Source organism: Nanorana parkeri, unplaced genomic scaffold, assembly GCF_000935625.1.
Source record: "Nanorana parkeri isolate BGI_ZX_2015 unplaced genomic scaffold, ASM93562v1 scaffold25, whole genome shotgun sequence".
Lineage (NCBI taxonomy): Eukaryota > Metazoa > Chordata > Amphibia > Anura > Dicroglossidae > Nanorana > Nanorana parkeri.
In genome coordinates, this window is record NW_017306293.1 from 1,003,795 (window position 1) to 1,030,173 (window position 26,379).

Consider the following 26,379-nt stretch of genomic DNA (forward strand, 5'->3'; position numbering starts at 1 on the left):
AAAATTGGCCATAGGCGACGCTTTAAAAAAGCTGTTACCGCTCATCAGTTTAGTGTTATCAGTGATTGATGGCCCTAAAATGATTGCTCTCACTGCGACGTTCGCGGCGATATGTAACATGTGTAGCGCAATTGTAATTTTTGCGCGCTGGGGCACCGGACGCGTATTTACGTTTATAGGCGCGTAAACGTGGGGGTGGGGGAGTTAAATATTTTGGGGGGTTTTTTTCCCCTTTTTTTTTTATTTGTGACTTATTTTATTTTACTTTTTTATATGTTACTTTTATTTTTTTTAATTTTATATTTATTTTTTTGCACTTATTGTTATTGCTATTATATAGGGGGATAAAAATCCCCCTATATAATAGCAAAGGCACACTGACAGGTCCTCTTTATTAATATCTTACATTGTCACAGTTATGGGGGGAAAAAACTGATTTGAAATTGGGTCAGTTAGTTTGCAATTGTTTTTCTTTTTTCTCATTTTGTGAATTGTCTACTTTTCCTTCTAGGTACCCTTGTAATGGTAGCTGGTTTGTTATTCTCCCGACGCTCTGTCAGCCTGGTGACCCTTCATGCTGGAGGAGATAAAGTAACCCTCGTCACTGCCGGTGTTTTTGGGATCAGTTCATCGTTTAGTCTTCCTTTAAGACACATTTCTTCAATGGCTCATCGCTCTGAGGTTCCTGCCATGATACCACTTAAGATCAAAGGGCGCCCTTTATACTACTTATTGGACAAGCAAGGACATGTTTCCAATGCCAAGTTGTTTGATCTTACAGTGGGAGCATATCGTAATTTGTGACATCATCTGTTTTATACAACTGCCTTATGTAGAAAAAAAATATATAAAAAATTGTATTTGCGAATTGAGTGGTGAGTGTAAATCAACAACAAATGTGGTAAGAATAAAGCAGAGGAAAGCAAATCTGCAACTAAGGACACTAGTCCTGCCTGTGTGTCTCCAGTACAAAACAGAAGTGGATGGATTTATAAAATTAAGATACATTGGCCCCATCTTGCATTACAGACTCTCTATGACGGTGGGAAAAAAGAAAACATATTCTAAAGGAGGTGCCCCAAAATGGCGGACCACTGTCCGGACACAGACCAAGTGGCGGTCGCCGACCTGCACTCTGTTATGGCAGACTGTCGGTGGATGCGCTGGCCTCCAAGGCCAGTGCATTAGTGCCAGCCATAACCCAGGGCAGGCCCCCCTCCTCTGCAATCATTGGTTGCTAGGACCTCTGGCATCCTAGCAACCAATGATGCCAGCTGTCTACCTGCTCTGCAGTCGTTGAATGTGTTCTCCAGCATTACAGGAGGACGGAAAAGTATCTTCTGATCACTCCTGTAGTCTGGTCCACCTCCCCGCTCCCACCCCTAACCTACTAGTAGTAAACAAAGGTACATAGGGAGAATAATATTAAGGGGCGCTCTAAAGGGGGACAACCAAAGGTTGGTGGGATGGATGCAGCCTAAACGGCGTACTGCGTGACCGTTCTCTCGGACCCGCAGTTCAGACCTCTGCTCAAAGAAAATTCTACTCGCCTAAAATTTTAATTCACTACACTGTTCTAGAGGAACAGATTGCAAGTAAAGCACAGAAAAATCGTGTATTAAAAAAACTCTTGCAATGTATTTCCTTATAAATAATTTTTCTTTTCATTGAAGGACACAGCGGAGATCATGAATCTCTAACCATTGGGTTATAGGGCCATGTTCAGGAATAGTAGAACAGTAGAAAGGCATCATGGCACACTCACATGTTCAGGAATAGGACACTAGGCACAAAAACAAACGTTTAGTTCAGGGCCAGCTCCTGCTGATGGCCAAACCCCTTTGTTGTTACTGGCAGCTCAGTTTTTAGCGTAGTGTCAAGGAGTAAGGACCCAAGCTCTTTTATTTATTTTCTTGTTTATCTTCAAAACCTTCAATCAATAGCTGAGCTGGGTGACAGGCTGGATAATCAAAATCCTTTTAGTCCCACTAGCTCCGTCATTAAGTGTATGCAGATCCCTAGCTATGTGTGATCCATCTTGGATCCTAGGGCAGCCTGTGAGTGTTCCTCATGAGTGACCTCGTTGCTCTTTCATAGTGTTCTGCAGACTGACAGTGCCCCCACTTCAGCAAAGAAATGACTTGTCCAGGGAAGCGGTACCCTCCACGCATCCTGGATCAGCCCAGGGTTGTGGCTGTAAGTAGTCTGTCGTTACTCTTGTCTTCTTTCCCCAGTTCGTTCATCCCCACGTGTGTGTTCAGGTGGTGCTTGGGTGCACTTACTTCTGCCTGGTGGGTGTCACTAATGGCAACAGATGGTGTCTCCACCTCCACTATCACTCTTCTTCCCTGGGGCTCTGGGGGGATCATGGTGGCTTTTGTGCTATTAGGGCGACAGCCTTGCACATCAGGCCTGGCAGCCTTTGCAGGGTCACACAGAAATTAAGGCCGTGACTTGTGGACTGCTGGAACCAAAAGCCGCGGCTGCCATGTTGACTTTGAGCATATACCTGTGTATGACGTCACTTCCTCTCACATTCTGTTAATTTCTATGGATGGCAGTTTGTTTCTGCTGGTCTCTACACTGGTTGTCATACACTATGCCACCTATTGCACCTGCAGGGGAGCTGTGTCCTGCGGTGTTGGATGTAGGAGTATTTGAAGATAAGTCACCAGCACTCAGTAATTCAATATGCAAATAAAGTTAGTTTTATTACAAATTTACGTCACATAGTCAAGAAGCCAACGTTTTGGAGCCACTCAGGGTCTCTTCCTCAAGGCAACACAGTGACAGAGTTGCAGGAGTATGTCAGGCCCATTTCCGTCCACAGAGGTGGTGTATACTGTTGTATGCAGCAAGTGGGGTCAGTGTTCCAGATAGTGTGCCCTCTCTGTCAGAGGCCATGGTCCTGTAACAGATCCAGGCAGTGAATATTCTCAGTGTAGGATGTCAGCCTTCCTGTAACCTGGCTTCCTGGTAATCCAACTTAGCAGCACTGGTTTGTTTGTGTTAGCCCCTATAGCAGTGGTGGCGAACCTTGGCACTCCAGCTGTTTTGGAACTACAAGTCCCATGAGGCATTGCAAGGCTCTGACAGCCACAGACATAACTCCCAGAGGCAGATGCATGTTTAGGTTTGTAGTTTTGGCACAGCTGGAGTGCCAAGGTTCGCCACCACTGCCCTATAGGAATAACTGGACTGCTGTCCTCTGCATTTCCCTTTTACTTTGATGGGCCTCTTTTGTGGCTCTGCCTTGCAAGGATTCCACTGGGTCATGATGGCTTTATGGGCATAATTTCTCATTTGGTTGCTGATGGTCGCAGTGGTCTTAGTGTGCCTCTAAGCCTTCTCCAGTAGAATCCCTGTCTGTTTTGTTTATGGTGTTGCTGCTTTTGAGTCCTTATCTAAAGCTGGGCCTCTAAAGATCCCGTTCAGGGTATTTCCTTCTAGGTGTCATAGGCCTCTGATATTTCTCCCAACATATGAAGAGCTACCCCCTTTATGAGAAGTGTAAGCACCGTGGCAAAGGGTTCACTCTTCCCAAGCAAATTAAAGCATGGATCCTGTAGGAAGTAGTACTTCAACATTGTTCTACTCTGCTAGGGTTCTGACTATGTACCTCCTTGGACAGGCTTTGCCTTTTCCGGTGGAAGGTGCACCTACCTTTTTATGACCCCCATTGCTAACGGTTGAGCTCCTTTCCAGGTCTTGTTCTCCCTGGCGGGTCCTAATAAGGGGACCTCCCTTAGTGGTGTTTTTTGTCAGTCAGACTTCACTGTCCTAGGGCGAGGTCATCAGATGGAACTTGTACGCTGTGCAGGTTGATCCACTGCTCAGTCTTGTCTGTATCTCTTACCTGCAGCCCTTAGTTACTATGTTGGCAATGTTTGGTTTAGGCATGGACTGCAGAACCAGCTTATAGAGGCATCTGGTTCCCTAGTCTTTGAAAGACAGTGTCTCTTTGGTGCTGGCCTGGGCTCTGGGGGGTGGAAATGCTTGTGTAGTCTACCAGAGAAGGCCTAGGATTCTGCCTGGACTGGATGAGTTATTTTGTCTTTCACAGACCTCCGTTTCCATAGCCAATTCCAAACCTGGCCCCAAATCTGCCCACAAACCTTGGACTAAAAATCCTACAAGCCTTTTGGTTAGTCTTCTTCAGTATGGAAGGAAGCCACCTTTTATCAAAGAAAGGGATACGATTAGTCTTTGTGGATACTTTGGGCAGCCAGCATCTTGTTTCTCGGGTGCAGGTGGTTGTTCCAAAGGGGTCCTGATTAGACTTCTGCCCTTCCCACCTATGTTAATGCCTTCACACCTACTTCTCTTACCTTGCGGATAACAGACCTCCATGGACCTAGGGGTTTTAACCCTGATTTCTGTGGCATAACAGTTTAGGGAACTTATTCACCAATGTTTGCAGCTCCCATACTACTGAGGATTCTTACCTTTCCTGCTTCTGTGAATATCTAGGAGTGTGCTGCAATGTTTCAATTTTTGCCAGCATGATCTTTTTCTTAGCTTTGGGTCTCCAGCGCTTCTGCTGTGGTGGCCCTACCGTTCAGCTTTTCTCCTGCTACCCTACCCTACTTGGTACTAACCCTACTGTGCTCTCAGGGCTTTCCGGTTGTCTGGATGTCCACCTGTTGTGGAAACAGTGGGTGCAGGTCCTGCCTAACATTAAGCATTATTCATGGCTTCAGCTTAGACGATTGTTTGTTTGGATTACCTTCCAATTGGTACCCCCATCGAGTTGGACAATTATATAATTCCCCATGGAGGAAAAGGAAGTTTTGCCACTGCAAAGAAAATACAGGCTTGCACATCCCAACCTTGTCAGGATCTGGATCCAAGGGATGGGTTCTCTACCTGGAAGTGTTCTGGTACCTGCGGCGGAATGATTTTTACAATGAACCGCAGTAAAGTCTGTGACACGGAGCTGGGCAGAGCAGAGTCGGGATCGCTGCTTCGCCTTCGGCCCGGTACCATTTGATCCGCGGGCCGCGGCCCGGGGACCACTGCTGTAGATCATTTGACCTCCAAGTTCAACATAGAGATTGATAGATTTAGGTACAGGATGCCTCTGGCAGGAGTGGTGAATTCTCTGGTGGCACCATGGGATCACTACAGCCTGTCCTCTGCCTTTCTTTCCTTCGCTCTGCCTCCTTGTCTGCTCCATAGTATAAAGGAATGGGGCATTTTGGGTATCCTCAGTGCTTCGGATTTGTCCTGCAGGATACGGCACTCTGTCCTGGTTAGACTCCTGACAGTTGTTTCATGGGCTCGTCCAAATCATCCAATCTCCTGTCGCGACGCATGTTTTCTTCTCCCTGCTTTCAGTCGCTGGTTACCAACATGGGCTAAATTTTGGGCCCCGAGTTTGTGGCATATTGTAATCATTGGGCTCACATCCTGGAGTATTCTTCTGGCAAGTTTCACTGTTGTACTGGAAGTCTTACTTTGTTTAATAAGAGATTGGGTATTTCTCCCAAACATTTTTTTTTCTGTGGGATGACTTCTAACTTTGCTAACAGGCCTGGAGGAGTAGTTGGCCCTTAGCAGTTAGGAGCATGTCTAATACTCACTCCTATGCTTGGCACAGCCTCCCAGCACCTTCTGGTGGTTGCTTGTTGCCACTGCACCTCTCCCAGACTTCTTTGTTAGCTGTGGGCAAATGAGCCTGTCCACAGACCCTCAGCACCTCCCCATCAGCGGTGGGCTGAGCCTGGCCACATACCCCCTCAGCGTGTGCGTGGTAAGTTCTGTCTGTACATGCCTGAATCCAGCCTCTGTATATCTTGCCAACAGTCCTCACCACAGCCTTTCCCTACAATACTCCCTGTTTGCCAGTGAGTACATCTGCTCTTTACCTGGGGCCCATGTGCAACAATATACAGTCAGTCAGAATATATAGTTTTAAGTCCTGGGGACAGTCGAGTAAGTGCACTTGCCTTAAGGGAAAGGTGGCTGTATTTTGCCCCTATATACCGACTGAAGTGTCTGCATCCGGTCTTGACACTGGGTTTTTTTTTTGTTCTATGGAATGGATGTATTCCTAAATGCACATAATATTACTCGATATTGAGTTCTTATAGATATATTAAGCACCAGACATTGTTGATCCAAGGAATATCAAATTGCCTTATGGGATCAGGAAGGAATTCATTTTTAATTTTTTTTTTCCCCCCCCTGTTGGAGCAACTTGAACTATGCTTAAGAGGGGGTTTTTGCCTTCCTCTGGATCAGCAGTGGGTAACTGTGGGCATAGCATTGTTTTTCTTCTTTCCTTTTCTTGTCTCTAGGGGGTTGAACTCGAGGGACTTGTCTCTCTTTTCAACCTATGTAACTTCACAGTAAAGGCAAAACTACATAAAGGGCTACAAGGAAGTGAACATTTATGGAAAGGGGTGTGCCTGGAGTTGGACTTTATTTCCTGAAACAAACAGACAAATGTAATAGATTGATATAGTCACTAAAGTTACCAACCTTTGATCTGAATTAGGTTAGTGCTCCTGAATGAAAATGGCTAATGCTTTCATTATGAATGGAGAATAATACTGTTCTTACTGTACACATTATGTTGTTAGCCAATTAAGTTTTTTTTTTTTTTACAAAGTAGATAAATGAGAAGCCTGTTCAAACTCTTATTGCTTACTACCACAGATCACAGGTTATGGAGGCTCGATACCTGGCTGCCTCGGGGCAGAGGTCAGATGTGTTACAGTAACCTGTCATATGGTAAGCACAGAGACTGCTAATGCTGAACTTTTTGTTTTTTTAGTTACCGGCTTGATGCAAGTCAGAGACTAAACATACTATTCATAACATAGTATAAGAAAGTATACTGACTTTCCTGATCTGCTTACTTATTTTTGGTCAGAGACTCTAAATAGTTATTCTGTCCCACCAGCATTCATAACAGGCAACTGGCATTTTAGAAGGCGTTCCATAGTGGCAGCCCCTGTATTGCGTTCATTACAGGTTACACTTATTAACCTTGAGTGAACCTGTATGCTTTACCATACTGGGCAAAGTGAAACATGCACATTGCACGTGGGATGTTCAAGTATCTTATTAGCCGAGCAACTAGAAATTAACACAGGGTTATGCACACCTTACAGCTCCAGCCTTGTGGTTGGCTATTCAGACACCAAGCATTGCAGAGAGGCAAGGTGGCCCTTGTTCCACCATATAGCCCTACATTGGTCTGGTGCTGGATTGGGGAAGGCAAGTACAGGAATAAAAATTGCTCCTTAAAGTGAACTTGTTACCTTTGCCAGTATGCATAAAGTATATATTCACTTTAAAAAGACAACTAATAGGAGATCACATGATCAGTTTTATAAGCTGTATTGTTTCTTTTCCTACACTCACTGCTACATCATGGAAGTTGATAGCAGTGATGGAACGATTAGACTGCACCGTAGCACAGCCTAGATGTGAAAGCAGAACAAGAGCGTCAAACTAAACTCTTGATGGCACTATATGCCTGTAAAAACATACGTGACAAATACAAATGTTCTTAAAAAGAGTCCGTTGTCACACCTTCATAAAATTCAGCACTATTGACATGAAGGTAGCAATGTTCATAAGCTCATGTTCTACCTCATACAGCACTACAAACGCTGCCCGGTGAAAACATACGCTGCCACTTTGACACAAAGGCAGGAGATACAATACATTCCACATAACTCACTTTTTGACAAACCTCCTTCTAGCCTCACTGCCAGCATCACAGAGGCAAATAAAGTGACAAATCTGTTTGCATCCCTTTGCATCCAGTTTTTGCCACTCGCCCAATCATAGGTAGCTTTTGAGCATACCGGCTGGCTGTGGCCCCAGGTCCAGTATGCAGTTGGAAGACACTCTGAAACCTGCGTCCGCCTCCCCCTCGCCCTGCCTGTCTCCCTCCTATAAGAAAGGTGAAACGGGGGGAACCACGTGGAGTAAGTCTACTTCTTTGAAATGCTTCTCTCACACCTAGCACCCTTTGTCCTTGCCTTGAACCTCCACGAGGGCGAGATGCAGATGCAAGCGAGATCTGAGGAGGACGCTGAGTTGGCCTGCTTGTACTTGTCACTTCTTCCTCCCCGTGAGCTGTCAGCTGTGGCATTTTCCGTATCCCTTCCACAGTACCTTCCTTTTTTGGCTCCTGTGTACCTTTAGGAATCATCTCTGGTTGCAAGGTTGTTCCTCCTGTGCCAAAACGCACAGCCAAGCTATCTCCAAAGAAGCAATACAACTCATTGTACATCTCCAGCAAGGACACACTGGGTGCAGAAGTCAAGGACGGATAAGATTGTGGGGGCGAGTCTTTATCTGATTCACTACAGCGAGCTTTCATTTTAAGGAGACGTTCCACAGCAACCTGAAAACACAGCAATACATCATTGGGTGTGACTAATTCATTACATGCGTCTTACAGAAATGAAAACCTGATCATGTGACATTAAAGCTGTACAAACATTATTCCCAGAAAAATATATTTTGTATTTATTAAAAAGGAAAGTATTTTATTTCATGTATTCTTAAGTGTTTATCTGAAAGTAATATTTTACATGGCTGACATTTGTATGTGTTCTTCCTTCCGTATATTTATTGTTAGATTAAAAAACAGAAAATTTATAGATTTGCCAATTGGTGAAAGGAAGCACTCAATTTGCAATCACTGCTTGCAATAGTCCCATGGGAAGTGCATTGTTTTCAGTGAGGCACCTTTTTTAGTTCAGCCCTGTGGTGATTCAGAGCATGGATGGAAGGATCTTTCCTTGCTGGCTTTTGTATTCTGCCAGCCAGCGCGCCTTTTACTGTCAGAATACCCGAACAGTGAATGCAGCTGATTGGCTGCAGTCACTGTTTGGCTGACAATTTTCCACATGTCTCCTTCAAGGGCCACCCGCGGATTGAATCTTGACCAATTCAGCAGGAAACCGCCAAAATTTGATCTGTGTATGGTCAGCTTTACAAACTTACATGGGGGGGGGGAACAGTAAGGCCTGGTTCACACCTGAACGTTTTGTAGCGCGTTCAACGCTCGACAAAACGCTCAAACATCTAAATCCCATTGTATTCAATGGGTCTGGTTCACACCTTGCCGTATTTCCGCCCGTCCGAACGCGATACAAAACGGCCTACGCCCAAAGAAGTACATGGTCTCGCGTTTCCATTGGGATACAGCCAAGTAGCCCACGGAAACACGCGTTTGTTGCGCGTTTTTTTTACTGCGAACCGCGCGACAAACGCGCATATTCAATACGCTTAGGTGTGAACCCAGCCTAAGGGTTCACACCTAGGCGTATTGAATATGCACGTTTGTCGTGCGTTTTTACCACGATTCGCACATTTCCGAGGGCTACTTGGCTGTATCCCAATGGAAACACGCAACAAAAACACCGCAAAGAAGCTCATGTACCTTTTCAGGCGTAGGCCGCTTTGTAGCACGTTCAGACGGGCTGAAATACGGCAAGGTGTGAACCATACCCATAGAAAACAATGGGACTTTCATGTTTGAGCGTTCGTAGAGCGTTGAACATGCTAGAAAACGTACAGGTGTGAACCAGGCCTAAAAGCACAACCACAGTAGGTATAGCACTGCAAAGCGGGAAACAGCACCTGCATATGAAATTAGCAAAAGTGGCTGCACCATGTACATATAGAAAACACAAAAATGTATGTGCAAACAAGGTTTTTTTTAAAACATTAACACCCACCAAAAAGATTTGCAGCTATCCGACCTCTTTCACATACAAATCTACAAAAACAATAGAAGACTGTGCATTCCCTTTAAGGGCCCATACACACCTGAATGCAATTTACTGCAGCACATGCATTTTTGTGCAATCAGGGGTATGGCGGTAGGCAGCCTATTCAAAATAAATGGGCTGTAATGCACCTCAACAGAAGAATGCAGGTCATGCTGCTTTTTCCTGCAATGCAACAATCCTGGTTAAGCTGGTGTGTTGCCTGGATGTGTGTTGAGGCGCTATTCGAAGTTCAAGATGAATGGCACCACAGTGTCCTACTGCATGATGCGGTAATGTGTGTGTTAACACAATGTGGTAGTTTGAATAAAACTAATTTAAAGGGACCCTGTTGAATACTAAAAGCTTGTGACAGGTATGATGTGCATTAAGTGGGAAAAGACACCGGCACTCCAAGTAAATGCAGTACGTCTATTTATTCACATACATGTTGCACAGCAAAACACTAAGTGCAATGTTTCGGGGTCTCACAGGATCCCCTTCATCAGGCAAACAAGTGATCACTCAATGTGCATCACATTTCCCTCTTTGTGCATCACTGCGGTTGCCATCTGCTGACACCAGTTGCACCCTTTGGAGGGAGGGGACAGTGGCTCCGAGTGAGATGGGTACATGGACTGTAGGTATGATGTGCTGGCACCCAGCTTTCAGCATCCTCTGCTTTGGCCAGGCCCGTCTGACAATGCTTTGACACTTCTGGGGCTACCTTGTCTGTCAGAACGCCTGATCATCAGGAGCAGCACAGCATACTAAAAGTTGACGTAGGCCTGTACACTTCTGGGTGCCTGCACTTCATAACTGCCATCAGCTTTCACTTGTCCTAAGGTGACAGAGTTCTAGTGCAGGGTAAGGTTCAGCAGGAGCTGACAGCATGTCTGACAGATGTTGGCCTTTAACCTTATGCTGGCTATTCACCAGTAGAATTGGAACATTCATTTTTCTTGCTAATAGTTAATGGGGTCAATTTGCCAATCCTTTCTCATTGTAGTGATGAAAGAAATCAAAGGACCAGGGTGGAAAATTTTTCTTGAATGAAGATCTAACAGTGAACATGTTTTCGTTGGGGGAACTCTAATTCAGTCATCGAACACTATACCAGTTTGGCCTTGTTTTTTTGCTTTTATGGAAATGATAATTAGGTGCTTAACAGCAAGACAAATGTCTGTATAGATGCAGTCTAGTTTTGGATGGGTTCAATGCACACATTTGTATATCCAGTAGATGGATAGTAAGGATCCCTATGGCAGTAGCCTTTTACCATTTCTCACTTACAAATCCCACTCATTCTGTCCTTTTTTTTTAGTTTTCTTAACTTACCAGGATAGCTCCATAGACCTTGTGACCATCAGCCTTGACTTGTGCATTGGACATGGAGTGATCATCTAATACAGTCTGTAGCCCAGCCCAGTAGGTTGGAAGCAAAGGATACAATACTTGCTCTACTGCCTAAATGAGATTCAGGAAGAGAACGGAGTTACACAACTTTACACCTATCACAATATTCTCCGCCTCTTTGGAATGTCACTGCCATAGTTCACATAAGTTACCTCCCAGCCTAAAGCATGAAGACCAACAACAGCTCCATAATGGGAACAGAGTGGGCGTACGGGATCTCCCAGAACTTTCTGCAAAGACTGCAAAACCTGAGTATACAGCGAGCCGGCTAAATCTCGGTGTGTCCTACAGAGAAAGAAAGGAGCAAGATCTCAGCAATTCTGACGGCAAGCATACAGTACAGTTTTCATCTACCTTTGTATTGCTATATGGACTACACCATAAGAACACTTACTAGTGTAAATAAAATTGGGTGCATCAAACCTTTCATGGAAGTCAAATCAGCCTATATGTACACATAATGAAGACATTCCTACTCACAGGAACTAATCGCTAAACATGCAAACCTATGAGTATAACTACAGATAGAAGCTTGAGGTCATCAGACAGAACAAACAGTGTTTTGGTAATCCTTAACCAGTTCTCTGTAGGCCTAAGTAGCACATGGATCCCAGGACTATTCTCTGGAAAGGCTCTTGACATCTGCCCATGAAGCAGCTAAGCCCCACTTATTCAACAATCCAATGAGACTCCCACACCCAACTGCTGACTGGTTGAGGTGGGCCTTAGTAGCTGGGTGGAAGGTGTTTATTTCCAGAAACCAAGGTCCTTTGACATTATGACAGGCTCAAGTTTTTTTTACCAATTTAAGTTTCAGATACATGTGGCCTATGTAAATATGAATAAAAGGATAGCTATATATGCATTAATGGCCTTACCAAATACAACTCAACAATCCTGCGCCATAGTCTCGCAAAGTCCAGTGGTCATTAAGTGGGTTTATAGAAGCAGCTAAAGGCTCAGTCACACAGTACAATACACTCTGCATGAGACTGTATCCATAACTTCCCAAATAAAGATAGGGGTTCCACAGGAGAGACCTCACCAACTGCAACAGGCGGCTCAGCTGCTCGAGATCATGACTAACTGACTTAACCTAAAAGAAAATGGAGAACAAGGTTGGGTATCAATAAAAGCATTAAGGCAGAATTCCTGTCAAAGAAAATGTAAAGCTTTCTTGAAGCATTTTAATATAACTGCAAATAAATGTATGTGCTCCCAATCCTTGCTTGTGTTACCTGTCACTGTCCCCTATGCTATATAGATGCCTTTTGTTATCAATTACTTGGGCTCCCCTTCCTCACTCGCATGCTTGCTATTGAAAGGCCGGGACATCCCAGGGAAAAGTTTTCAGGAGTCCCGGCGGAGCGGCAATATAGTGCAATTAGCCCCGAACCAGGAGCAGACTGACTGTTCGGGCAGCCTCCCCCATGTCTCAGCCTCCTTCCCTGGAGGATCATAGTGGACTGTCAACGGGATGAATAGGGACTTCCCAGGGAAAAGTGTTGATTTCCGGCATCACCCAGGACTAACCGTTCCTGTTCGGGACCCGCGGCCTCCCCATGGCTCAGCCCCCTCCTCTGGCTGCTCATGGTGGACTGTGAACAGGCTGAATTTCTGTGACATAAGCCAGGGATGAGCGCTATGTGGAAATAATTAATCTGTCCATTAAAGTGACATTAAACCCTCAGATTTTTTAACAGAAAACAATACTGTAATGTGTGCCTTACTGTAATCCATGGTAGTTTCCCTTCCTTTTAAATCTGTATCTGTTCTCATGCTTGGAGAGAACTTCCCTTTTCAGCAGACTGCCTTGTCTCAAACGGTGTCTGTGTATACGTTTCTATAGGTTGTAACCTGAGCCAGCACTACAGGAAGAGGCCCTGAGCTGAAAAGGGAAGTTCTCTCCAAGCATGAGAAGACATACAGATTTAAAAGGAAGGGAAACTACCATGGATTACAGTAAGGCACACATTACAGTATTGGTTTATGTTAAAAAATCTGAGGGTTTAATGTCACTTTAAGTAACATTTACTGAATCAATAATATTTAACAACAAATAGTTAATAATGAAATAATTAATATTTAACTGAATAATAATATTAGATGAACTAAAAAAAAAAATGGAAATAGTTTTTTTAACCGATCGAAAAAATAAATCGGTCAACTAATCGATTATGAAAATAATCGTTAGTTGCAGCCCTAGATGGCACATTAAAAGGAGAACGATGGGATAAAGGCTTTTCCCCATAGTTCTCCTTAGGGTAACGGGAGGACACAAACTACCGTCCTCCCGTCACCCTAAGCTCAGTATACCGCGAGCTACAGCTTGCGGTATACTGAGACGCCACAGTAGCTCGCGGTACACCGAGACGCCACAGTATACTGCAAGCTACTGCTCGCGGTATACTGAGACGCCGCAGCTGAAGCGGATCCCGACAATTATGTGTGGATCCGCCCAGCTGCGTGAGTGACAGCTGGCTCTGCCTATCTAGAGGCAGAGCCAGCTGTACCTGCCCTGCCCCCTCCCCCATTCCGCCAGTCAGCGCTGGCGGAGCGGGGGGAATCCAGCCCCTCCCCTGTCACGGCAGAGAGCTGTGACAGGATCAAGAAGTGAGCGAACGCCGGTATGTGTTCGCTCACTTCCCGATCTACTAAGCCGACCTGTGACAGTCTCATTGTCACAGGTCGGCTAGAACTATGAGGTGAGTGAAAAGCACTCACCTCATAGTTCTCCTTTAAGCAAATAATACATATCCATCTAAAATATCCCCAGACTGTCAGCAATGCATAGCAGTCTATTTAGGCCCTGAGCCTAAATGAATAGGTTCATGAATGGGCGCACATTTTTTTAGTTAGGAATCTATTTCTTGTCTGCCATTTGATCTGTGCTGCCTTAGCAATCTTTAGGACTTTTATACTGGGTGTTTCTGAATTTGTTGTCCATCCCCTGTATTTATCGGTACATAATTGTGAATTACAACATACTTACCCCACTGACAACATACACAAAATAAGGTAACAGAGCTGCAATCTTTGGGTTAGTCTGTAAATCCTGAAGAGCCACCTGGATGAGAATGAGGGACAAACATGGAAATCAATGAGAGAAGCATAATACAACAAATAAAAACCTGCATACTTGTTAACGGTAATCTGATTTATTTCAACTTTCAGTGCAACCAAAATGCAGTTCAGATTTGAAGGGGAACTGAACTCTGGAAGCTGTGCACAAGAAAAAAGCCACACAGACAACAAAGGGCTAGTCACCCGTATTGCCTGTGATCTACCTGCAGCTGAACCTGTCCCCATTACGGACTTACAATGCCTTTTTCTGCATTTTGTCTTTGTGTGGAGGCAGCCATTTGCTTCCTCATATCCGAGCCACCACCAAGGGTTACAAAAAGCAGCACAGTAGTGACATCACTAAATCCCAATCATAATCTCAGAAGACTAACAGGCACAGGCAGCTGAACCTATAACCCCTTAATGCCCGATAGATTTTAATCTAACCCATAGACAACGCTTAAAAAGCCCCTACAGGCCATCAGTTTAGAGATGCGCATAAATATTGGCCCTAGAGTTATTGCCGTCGTGCACGGCGATACCCAACATGTGTAGCGTGATCATCGTTTTCGTATGTAGGCGCTCCCGACGCGTATTATGTGAAGACGCGCATGCTCGCAGGGGCGGGGGACTTTTTAAAAAAATATTATTTTTACATTTCATTTAATATTTTTTAAAACTGTTTTTTTTTTTTTGCTTTACTTTCATTGTTATCACATAGGGGGTTGTCAAGCCTGATGGTATGCACTTGCTAATGGCATTATGCAAAGTATTCTTAAAACAATCCCACTACTTGTCAGTGTTCATTGTTAGAAATAATTTGTCCCATTTAGTGTCAAACACTGGATGACGCAGCTTATTGAAGTTTGCCTTTTTGAAATTTAGCGTTCTTGTCAAACCAACACACTTCTCTTTTCTGTACCCAACATTAAAAGGTAATCACTGTTACCCAATGTATGCCTAATCGCTAAGTCTGCAACTAGGTCCGCATTATTGGAGATTAATAAATCTAGTGTAGCATTCTTCCTGGTTGGGACATCAACCATCTGATCCATGAAATCGCCCCGCAACAGGTTTAGGAAAACGGCCAGCCTTTATAGAATGAGCGGTTCCATGTGGCCAATCAATGTCCGGATAATTGAAGTCACCCATAACAACATTTCCCTGCTTCACAGCCATTTCTATTTGGCAATGTAGGTGAGCCTCATCCTCTTCCCTTATGTTCGGGGGTTTATAACACACATCCACAATTAGTTTATGACCAACTGCAGTAATTACAGTAATCCACTTCATATATTGAATAAATTCAATAACAAAATTTACTGCATTCAAGATGAGTAAAGAGACTGGAAATTTTAGCAAGGTATTCCTCTTCCCTTAAACAATAGCACGGGTGTCACTGACTTCAAGCCTGCCACTGTTTTCAGTGCATCGCCTGTGTACCCATGTCTGGCACTATGAATATGTAATATATAAAGCCTTAACATGAAAACAATATCTTTGTGGCTTAACAGACAATCAAATTATGTTTTTTTGACAGTGCAGCTTAACAAATGAAACCTTTTTTTTAAATTCATCATCTTACTGTAAAACTCAATAAAATGAATGTGGAAGAAATAAGGCACATGTATTAAAGACAAAGTGCTCTCTTGCAGAAAAACTATAATGGCTTCAACGCTGTCTGCCTGAAGCCTCTGGAAGAGAGCAGGGGTGTAAGTAACTGCTCTGGTTTAATCAGCAGTGTACGTAAATTTCAGAGTGAGCTACTCAGCACTGTAAACAGGATTCCTTTAGTAAAGTGGATAGAGATAGTTTGCAAAACATGGAAAAAGAAGCCTATAGCTCCACTTGCTGGGTGAAAATATTGACATTAATATTTTATATTTACCCTACTAGAAATAAAAACAAATAACTATAAAATAAACAGACTCCCGGCGGCAAAAGTCGCCGGGAGTCTGTTTAAACAGCCCCGATGCTGGCGACGTACACTGTACGTCGTCAGTCACGAAGGGGTTAATATTGAAAATGATAACCCATAGAAATATTAGGAGAAAACGGGGACTGGACAAGCTTAACTGCAAAGACATGCATTGTGTTGAGACAACAAATAAACAAAACATTTATGAGAGAGAATGGGGTCGTTAATTTGAGATCGTCTAAACCTCTAAAAAATGCTAACTAAAAACTCTGCACACTGTTTTTATAGCTTTCCTCACCTTCATGAGATGTAAATCATCCCCCAGCACTGCTCTTGTCACACGCTGATAATATTTTAGTAGGTCATCTGTTAATAAAGAGACCGCAGCAGGAACTGGAGGGAGGAAATATGATTTAGCAGGCATATATAAAAAGGTGGGATGTGCAGAAGAATACATAAAAAACACTTACCTGTGCCCTGAGGCTCCAGGTTTCCTTTTCCATCCAGGTAAGAGACATGGACTGAAAATAAAAAAGGAAGATTGGCATTATGGATAATAAGTTAAAAAATCATTTACAACTTGTATTAACTTAGTAAATAGAGATTTCTTACCCCTCACTGCAGTCTCAGCTGTCCCTTTCGGAATGTTTGTGGCCAAAGCCAGTTCCACTAGATTGACATCACGATCCTCTGCACAATGACAATCACCATCTCTGACACTTCGAAATGAAACTGGATCAGGTGATCCGTGGCCATACACTGGCTGAAAGAAGCATTTCGTTTAACTAAAAAGTATTCAGCTTTATTCTTTCAAGTCAATGCTATCATCACGTTTGGTAGCTCTGAACACATTGGCCAGTAACTGACACACATGGCTCCTGTACGGATTATGCTGAACTGTATGATATGCCGTTGGGATGACAACACATGGAACAATTTTACATAACTCAGAAAACATTTTGTATTTTCTGGACTCCCCACCCTGCCATCTAGAGACATCCCTGGCCAATCATCAATATTAAGGAGGCTAGCTGTAAGCCCTGGTAACATGAAAGGGTCCATCCTCCAGCAGTTCTCAAGTGGTCTAAGGACGGAGAACAGCAATTACATATTTCACACCTCCGCAAACAAAGCACTGTGATTTCCGAGCTATATGTTCCACAACAGAAGCTACAAGCACCACCACACATCATCCAGCATGCTGAAGCTTATCAAAAGCTTATTTTGCACATAAAGATATTTTGCATAAGAGCCAACCACACAGCTCATACTGGAGGGATCCATGTGAGGCACAGTTCAGAGCTGACTGGCAGAGCTCTATCACATGAGTAAGAAGGAGTCAGTACTTAGAAAGTGTATTTTAAAATGAAAAGTCATATAGTTAGACATACCTCAACATTAATCCAGCGAAGAGCACGGTTGAAGTCCTCTACGGTCAGTCTTCGTCGCCTACAGTGCCTGAGCGACTGTGCAGTAAACTGAGATTGAAAGACAAAAAGTTAGAACCAACATTGCCTGTGAAAGTGCAGAGCAAACAAAATCACAAAACATTCAACAGCTGGGGGACTCCATCAGAACTAGTAAAATGAAAAACAAAAACCTCATAGGAAAACTAAGGGCTTGTTCACACCTAATGCGGACCAGATCCGCATGAGTTTCTGCACAAGCAGTGCAGTGTGTTTTGACACTTTTTTACGCGTTCCGGGCCGTTTTTGTAAAATGGGCTTTCACTGCGTTTGCTTGCATTTTTGATGCGTTTGCATGCATTCCAGAGCAGGAAAAATAGGGCTTGCTGCAGTTTTTTTACATGCTCTGGAACTGAACGCTGCATTGTGAACTAGAGCCCAAAATACCATTGGAATACATTTGATCCGTTCTGTAACTGATCTGTTCCTGGAATGCACTTGGTGTGAACTACCCCTAGGGAGCAAGTATAAAAAGAGACCTTTTTGGTGTTAGTTCTCTTTAGAGTCCAGGGCCAGATTTGATCGGGTAATTCCATTTTCCCGTATTACCTGGGAAAGTGAACTTACCCTTTAATGCACATTGTGTGTGTGAGAGAGTTCTGCTGCCCAGGTACCACAATATGGCACACAGTGAAATGGCAGCAGGACTCAACACACACAATTTCCTATGCGTGTGTTTATTTGTATGCAGATGGCAGGGGCAGCGGAGTTGGTTTTAATTATATTTTTCCCCCCCATTTTATTCCTATCACATATGGTGTTAAAATCCTCTATGTGATAGTTTGGAGGTGACAGGTTCTCTTTATGGAACCTGCCCTCCAACACAGAACTGATGTTCTGTGTAGTTCCTGACAGCCGAGACAGGTGGCGTTGTGATTACAGGGCGCTGTGATTACAACGCCATGGTCTCAGTGATAGCACAGAGCAGACGAAGAAAGGAAGTTCTTTGTCTGCTCTGCGGGCTCTATGGCGAGCTCCCGTGCCGTGGTGACGGGTCCACCAGAGGAGTGGGGGACCCCCGAAAACCACGGCGCGGGGGGGGGCGGACAGGATCGCCGATTCTCGCTTCATACAAGTGATCTGATTAGATCACTTGTATGAAAACGAGTGGCGGCTCCACAATATACATTTAGTTCTGCTTGTCCGGAGCAGGGCTGAATGTATTAAAAAACTACTCGCCCGGCGCCCGAAACTGCCTGTCCCGGGCGTCGGGCGATAGGAATTCCACACCCCTGGAGTCACAGGAAAACATTTACTAATGTCCTCCTGTGACTGAAAACTCAGCAAATAGCTGCAGCTACCTGATTAACAGCTGGCTCTGCCCCTCAAGAGCAAGTACCAGCTGTTTCCGCCCCTTTCCCCGTCGGTCCCTCTAGTCAGTGCTGGAGGAACAGGGAACTGACAGTCAATGCTCTCTGTTGTGAGAAGATCGTGAACTGAGCGATCGCACACTTCTCGATCTTTAGAGCCCACATGTGACAGCTGCAGTGTCACACATCAGCTCTAACTGTGGGGATAAGTGCATTTCACTCTCCCCATAGTTCTCCTTTAAACTATGCAGAAGAACTGCAAGTGATAAAAGCTCTCATTGCTCCTGCTGTTAAATATAATTTAACCGATTTTTCCAATACACCTCACTACATTATTGAGTGGGGTATATATCACTTTGGTAAATTACTTGGGGGGTTATAAAAACTGGAGCAGATAGAAACTCTCCGAGGAACTCGTCCAAGCGTTTCTTGAATGCTTCCACACTCTTAGATGAAAAGTAGATGGCCACATTTACAATTTATTGGCAAACCAATTTAGTGAGCATATAAATATGCAACGAAAGGGTAAGTGTGGGGAGAGTAAAACTTATTCTTAACTGCTACGTAGAGCTGGAATGGGACACTGCAAATGTTGCAAGATGGCTCTATACCGTGAGCTGACCGCTCAACTCATGGTCTCCTCCCTGCAGAGAGTAGGGACTCTCAGTCACTAACCCCTGCAAGGATTCCCACAATACTCTCTGTTCCACCAGCACTCATTGGAGGGACAGGCAGGGGAGGAGATGGGCACAGCTGGCTCTGTCACTGTGGCAGCCAGGGTGGATTCTGATCCATCCCAGCTGTGGTGCAGCTCTGCGTTGTCAGCAAATATCAGGCATTAGCCTGCTGCTATCTGCTGACTTTGGGGCACAGGAGTGCTTTAGTAAATATACTCATATGACCCAAAAGAGAAGTAAACCCCAAAAAAGGGTTTGCTTTACCTATTTATTTTTGTTGTCAAATACAGACACATCAATGTTTTAAACAATACAATATATAGCCCAGGGTGCAGTGGAGCACAGGCAATCACAATAATAACTGATGTTTCATAGACTTAAAATGAGTGACTAAATGCCGCTCATAGCATGCCACGTCTGCCACTTAAACACTTTCTTTATATACCTGAGTGATTTCCCGTAGCCTGTAACATACATCCTCTGCCAGCAATGCAGCAACCTCATCCGGGATCTCTAGGCCCACACTCTCTGCAGTCAGACGAACTGAATCCTGACACAGCTCCACATAGCGCCGGTCCTCTGTGTGAGACATCCCAGGACTGCAAACCACAAGGACATTGTTTATATACATGTAGACAGTATGCTGAGCAGACAATGTATCTCTACAATATATACTCTAGAAAACCTCTCAATGTATCTGACGTTTAACATAAGCCAAATAAATTATTCTATAGCAATCATTGATCGTCAGAGAGTAACACCTAAAATTAAATGTTTGGTGTGAATCCATTATGGCTGCCTTGAACCTCACCAGTCTCTCACTCACTCAATATCAGGAACAAAAATCCAGCAAATGGTTCAGATTATTCCAAATGATAGACAGAATTCCCCCTTAGATAAGAGCAGAGACAGGCGTGTGTGGCGACGATAGGACGCGATATACTAATTCGTATACTGGTCATATTACAGTTTGAAGAGACACTATCCTCATGTTATATCTGTAAGAAATAAGTCAAGGCGACTGGACTTGCTGTATTTTTCTTGAAGACGTTTCACTGGTCATCGAACCAGCTCTCTCAATTCAGAATGACTTGTACAAAAATTGTTTGTACAAGTCATTCTGAATTGAGAAAGCTGGTCGGATGAACAGTGAAACGTCTTCAAGAAAAATACAGCAAGTCCAGTTGCCTTGTCTTATTTCTTACAGATATATCATGACCTGGATGAATAAGAACCTTCACTGACAAGTCCCAATGTTGATCGGTCACAGGCTACACAATTATTTCCTTACAAGGTTAAAGGGCATATTTGTAAACAAGTGAATCTGACATTTACCAAACATGCGGGTGAATCTTCCAGGCACATTTTAAATGACCGAAATTGATTCACCACCAGTGAATGTTTGGTGAAAGTCACCTTCACTGCTTTACAAATTCATTTTAGGTGTTACATTTTCTGCCTCTGGTGAGACTAGTGTTGCAGTATGGCTGGAGTGGGGAAGGATTAGGACCCCATGCAGGTGTTCACTGCGTTTCAGGGCTCCATTAGAAAGATTTCCCCTCACCTATTGCCACATTGACAACAGATTCACCAGACAGTAAATGAGCGAAAATCTGCAACAAAATCATACAGATGCGTGTTAATGTACTTAAAGGCGAACTATGGGGTAAGTGTTTTTCCCCATAGTTCTCCTAAGGGTCACGGGAGGACACAAACTAGCGTCCTCCCGTTACCCTAAGCTCAGTATACCGCAAGCTACAGCCGGAACGGATCCCAACATTGCTGTCGAGATCCACCCAGCTGGGTGATTGACAGCTGGCTCTGCCTATCTAAAGGCAGAGCCAACAGTACCCGCCCCCTCCCCCATCTGTTCCGCCAATCAGCGCTGGAGGATCGTGGAGGGGGAATCCCTGCAGGGAGCCGTGGGTGACAGTCACTGCTCTCTGCAGGGACATGATCGAGAAGTGAGCGAGCAACGGTATGTGTTCGCTCACTTTCCGATCTATAGAGATGACGTGTGACAGTTTCATTGTCACACGTCGGCTCGAACTATGAGGTTGAGTAAAAATCACTCACCTCATAGTTCTCCTTTAACCCCCTCCCTAAGTTCTTTGTAGAAATTGTCAGACATCAATGTACCTGCGGGCAGCTCCTTTGATTCCCTCATTTCACTGGCTCTCTACATTAAAGAAGAACTCCAGGATTTATTAAAACGAACCTTTGCAGTGGGGCTACCAAAAATAAACATTTTCGGCATTCTTATACCCGTACTGCAAGGGTTAACTGCTTGTTTTGGCCTAGGAGCGAATAGAAAGAAAACACACTCACCGATCCTCGGTCCTGTGGTGGCGACCACTCACCTCCTCCACTCTGGAGGTGCAATGTCCCTCGGCGTCCTCGCATCTGGACCTACATTAGTCACGATGATGTCACGGGTCCTTAGACCACCAGGGCTTGGGGGAGAAGAGGCTGCAGGGACCTGTCTAGCACACAGACTGAGGACCTTCTTTTTTTTTGCCCCTAGACCAAAATGAGCAGTTAACCCTTGCAGTGCAGGAGTAAGAATGCTGAAATTTTTTATTTTTTGGCTATGTTCACACTGGTGGCAAAGGGGCAGTAAAAACAGGCGATTGATCCACATTTTTACCGCCTCCCAAATGCCTACATACACATTACCATGGCAGCCAAAGGGGTTCATACACACTGCCATGCCTGTCATGATCTGTTCCATGGTGCAGCAACTTTTACTCAGCATGTCATAGTTGTTAGGTGGACAAGCCGCATGCCAAGGGCACCCATTGAAGACAACGGGCCCATTGTAGGGCTGCAGCTAACGATTATTTTCATAATTGATTTGTTGCACAATTATTTTTTCAACTAATCAATTGGTTGTATTAAATAAAATAAAAAAAACTCTACCCCCAACTAATCAATGATGAGAATTGTTGCAAACTATTCTCAATATCGATTAATTGTTGCAGCCAGGGGTGTCCCGAGGCCGGGTGTCACCCAGAACGGAGACCGGGTGACACCCCACTGTGATGTCATCACACATGCGCGGTCATCTAATTGATGCCTGCTGGCGGCAGGATGAGGTATGCCACCGGGTCCCCTCCTCTCTCCTGACACTGCCGGGCCCTTGGTCCATGACCGAGTGCCCGACTTTTTAGAGGAGGTGACACCAAAATGACTGTCATTTTAGTGTCACCCGGGTGCCGGCCGCACACCCCTTGACGCCACTGGTTGCAGCCCTAGCCCACTGCACTGCCAGGTGCCAAATGCTTGGCACACAGTTGCAGCATGGTAGGTATTTCAATGGAATATGCCTCCGGAACACGGCCGCTCAAACACCTCTGAAAACCATCCACAGTGCTTCGCTTTTCAGACCGCAGTAAAGTCCAACAACACATATATGAACTCAAGTGACGGTCTGCTCTCAGGTTTAGGTCCTCAGCACTACTTCCCAATGAGGTGACATTACAAGTCTCTGAGGCTATAGAAAGCAGCTCTCGCCTCTCAGTCCACACACAACCAGAGAATGACCCCACCGTGATATCACATATACAGTGTACGGTTCACATACAGCACTGCCGCCCCTAACACCACATCCCCATTCGCCTCTCTCTGACGTAATCACGTAGCTCATCTCCCAACAAGCATTGCGGTTGCGTGCATCACTCCAAGACTTCTACAGTCAAGCAACTTAGGCGCCCTGTCGTATCTCCGCTCTGCGGATAACTGATCAAAGATGAGACAGAAACTCACCGAGTAAAGTCCTCTCCTCCCCGACTACACAACTTACATTCCCCGCCGCCTTACAGCTCGGCTGTTCCTGTCTGCTGGGCGTAGACATCGCTGATTGGTCAGCATTCGTGTGTCGTTCATCCTCCTTGAAGTCATGTGATCAGCGGGCTGGAGTGGATTATTGAGGCTTTGTGCCTGGCTGGGTTTGGTGATGGTGCCTGTAGAGCAGGGGTCAGCAACCTTTTACACACCGAGTGCCATTTTTGCGACCATCAAACAACCGAGTGCCATTGAACAATAGTGCACCATAGTATTAGTAAATTTCAGTTTTTGCACTCATAGTTGTACTGCTAATAATAAGTTAAACTCACTAATTATTTGAATGTGTTTAACTTGCCATTAGCAGCACAACTGTGAGTGAAAAAATTTAATAACTATTGCACACACAAAATATATTTACATGTACTAAAAAAGGAAACTGGACTTGCAGTTTTAGTGTGATCCATGTTTCAGTATTACCTTAAAACTCCAGACCAGCCCTAAACACTGCACTTTCATTAAAAAAACAGTTTTTTTACATGATGCCCTGCAGACCTCAGACCTGCACCAACGCACAGCAGACCTCAGACCAGCACCAACGCACAGCAGACCTCATACCAACACAAACACACAGCAGACCTCAGAACAGCACCAACGCAGGCAGACCTCAGACCAGCAACAACACACACACTTTAGCTTGCATCAGCCCCAAACAATGTATGATTAATAATAGGGATGCACCGATATATCGGCCGCCGAAACATATCGGCCGACAATGGCAGTTTTGGCTAAATGCAGAAAGTGCCATTTTGCTGCCGATACATCGGCGCATCCCACCCCCGCCGGGTGCTGCTCTGTGTCCCAGCGGGGAGGAGAGAAAGTGACAGACCTCAGACCACCACCAATGCCCTGCAGACCTTAAACCAGCACCAATACATAGCAAAACTCAGACCAGCACCAATGCCCTGCACACCTCAGATCAGCACCAATACATGGCAGACCTCAGACCAGCACCAACGCACGGCAGACCTTAGACCAGCACCAACGCACGGCAGACCTCAGACCAGCACCAACGCACAGCAGAGTTCAGACCAGCACCAACGCACAGCAGAGCTAAGACCAGCACCAATTCCCTGCAGAGCTCAGATCAGCACCAATAAATGGCAGAATTCAGATCAGCACCAACGCACAGCAGACCTCAGACCAGCACCAACGCACACACTTTAGCTTGCATCAGCCCCAAACAATGTATGATTAATAATAGGGATGCACCGATATATCGGCCGCGGAAACATATCGGCCGAAAATGGCAGTTTTGGCTAAATGCAGAAAGTGCCATTTTGCTGCCGATACATCAGTGCATAACTCCCCCCCCCGCCGGGCGCTGCTCTGTGTCCCAGCGGGGAGGAGAGAAAGTGACAGCCGGCCGAGCACTGCGAGAGAAGAGCGCTGTGAGCGGCCGTAATCTCTTCTCCCACACCGCTCAGCTGCCTATCATAGTGCGGCAGAGTGGTGTGTGGGTGGAGACAGCGCTGTCACAGGAGACTGAGCTCTCCTCCCTGCTCCGCTCGCTCAGCCTCATGTGACCTCCTTCCGTCCTGCGTGCTGCATGTAAAGAATCCACCAGGTAGGACCTTGAGCAGATCGTCGACGGCATCCTCAGCGCGGCTCCGCGCATGAACGTCATCTGGCCACGTCATGGAGGTGGGTGGGACTTCAATTTGACAGCCGGCTCGAGCGATGCAAATACGATGCGATGTCAAATGCAAACAAACAAATGAGTTTGCGTGCCAGCAGACGTGGCCTCGCGTGCCAAGCTGGGCACGCGTGTCGGGGGTTGCCGACCCCTGCTGTAGAGCGTGTCCATCCTCCACCTGCCTTATTATAGGTGCAGGACAGACTCACTGCTTTCCTCCAGTGCTGGACATGGACCCAAGCCGCTCCTATACGGCTACATTTTCCTACGTACGAACATTCATATGAAAGATCTTGCCAGAACATTCCATAACGCCATCAGAGACTTGACCAATATGATCCGAAATATCATTTAATTTTAACATTGGCTTTTGGAATGAACGAAGTCTGCGGAACAAGCACATTCACTGCTAGAATTTAATTATCAATCCTGCCTATCAATTTTTTTATTCTGTTACTAAGGTCAACGGTAGTCACCAATTTGACCCAATTAGCTATAAGAAAATTGAATGGATGTTCCAAGAACAGGTTTAATTTTTTTCCCCCCCCAATGGAGTTCTGCTGGTGTATGGCCAGCTTTAACCCTTTCCCTGTGAGACTTTTTTTAGCTTTTCAAACTAGTGTTAAAATGCATATTTGAGACCTGAAGATTCCTTAACCCCACAGAATAATATATTTCCTGAAAGCAGAGACCCTCTAAAATTCAATGATGGCAGTTGCAATTTTTTTTTTTTTTACACACACCCTGGAATAGTAGCGCAACTGTTTATCAAACCCAAATTTTCACAAAAGGGTGAAGAGTGTGGAGAACGCAGAAGTGAAAGATATAAGACAACATAGCTGAACTGGACAAATCCTCCAATTCAGCTCACTTTCCAGTTCAGCTATGTTGTCCTAGATCAGGGGTGCCCACAATTTTTTGTGTTAAGATCTACTTTTCAAATGAAGAGCTACATGAGATCTACCAACGAAAAAAAAAAAACACCCTCGCTCTCCTGGCTGTCTTTTCTATATCTCTCTCTCCTGGCTGTCTCTACTTGCTCTCTCTCCCCACTCTCTCTCATGGCCCACCTTGCTGTATTTTGCAAACAGTGCAGTGCAACCTAATATTCTTTATGTAATACATAGCACTGCAACCTCCAGTATCCACCAGAAAGGTGTCAGGGAGTTTGGCTCAGCAGACTCAGGCTAATGTAATGTGTGCACAGATAAATAAATATACCAAATTGGAATAAAGGGGCCACCATTCACACCCTACCAGCATCAGCTTTGAGAGCTACTGGTAGATCTCGATCTACCTAATGGGCACCCCTG

General features: G+C 44.9%; 2 protein-coding genes across 3 annotated transcripts in view; one reads left to right on the top strand and one right to left on the bottom strand.

Moving 5' to 3' along the window:
• TMEM223 (transmembrane protein 223) overlaps nt 1-826 on the top strand; it is a 7,133-nt gene extending 6,307 nt beyond the window's left edge. The window contains exon 2 of one of the 2 annotated variants that reach the window (XM_018565599.1): nt 515-826. In XM_018565599.1, the coding sequence (XP_018421101.1) occupies nt 515-804 (290 nt within the window). In that variant the 3' untranslated portion in view covers nt 805-826. Of the gene's footprint in view, nt 1-511 lie in introns of both variants that reach the window. The other variant, XM_018565591.1, reaches the window with a different exon arrangement.
• A 6,839-nt stretch (nt 827-7,665) lies between these two features.
• On the bottom strand, nt 7,666-23,443 carry TAF6L (TATA-box binding protein associated factor 6 like). Its single transcript, XM_018565399.1, has 11 exons — nt 23,353-23,443; nt 20,033-20,186; nt 17,526-17,612; nt 16,747-16,897; nt 16,605-16,655; nt 16,433-16,527; nt 14,146-14,220; nt 12,032-12,249; nt 11,306-11,438; nt 11,076-11,204; nt 7,666-8,365 (listed from the first exon to the last, which is right to left on the bottom strand). Exons 2-11 carry the CDS (start codon nt 20,177-20,179, stop codon nt 7,730-7,732), a joined length of 1,722 nt encoding a protein of 573 aa, XP_018420901.1. The 5' UTR covers nt 20,180-20,186; nt 23,353-23,443; the 3' UTR covers nt 7,666-7,729.
• Between the last annotated feature and the right edge of the window lie 2,936 nt (nt 23,444-26,379).

Bases quoted from the DNA above. Each gene is read 5' to 3' on its own strand.
- TAF6L (XM_018565399.1), bottom strand. From the start codon at position 20,179: ATGTCTCACACAGAGGACCGGCGCTATGTGGAGCTGTGTCAGGATTCA. The intron at 16,898-17,525 runs GTATGTCTAACT...TGCTTCTTTCAG, and splicing joins TTCGCTGGATTAATGTTGAG to CCAGTGTATGGCCACGGATC. The intron at 14,221-16,432 runs GTGAGGAAAGCT...ATTCTCATCCAG, and splicing joins ATGATTTACATCTCATGAAG to GTGGCTCTTCAGGATTTACA.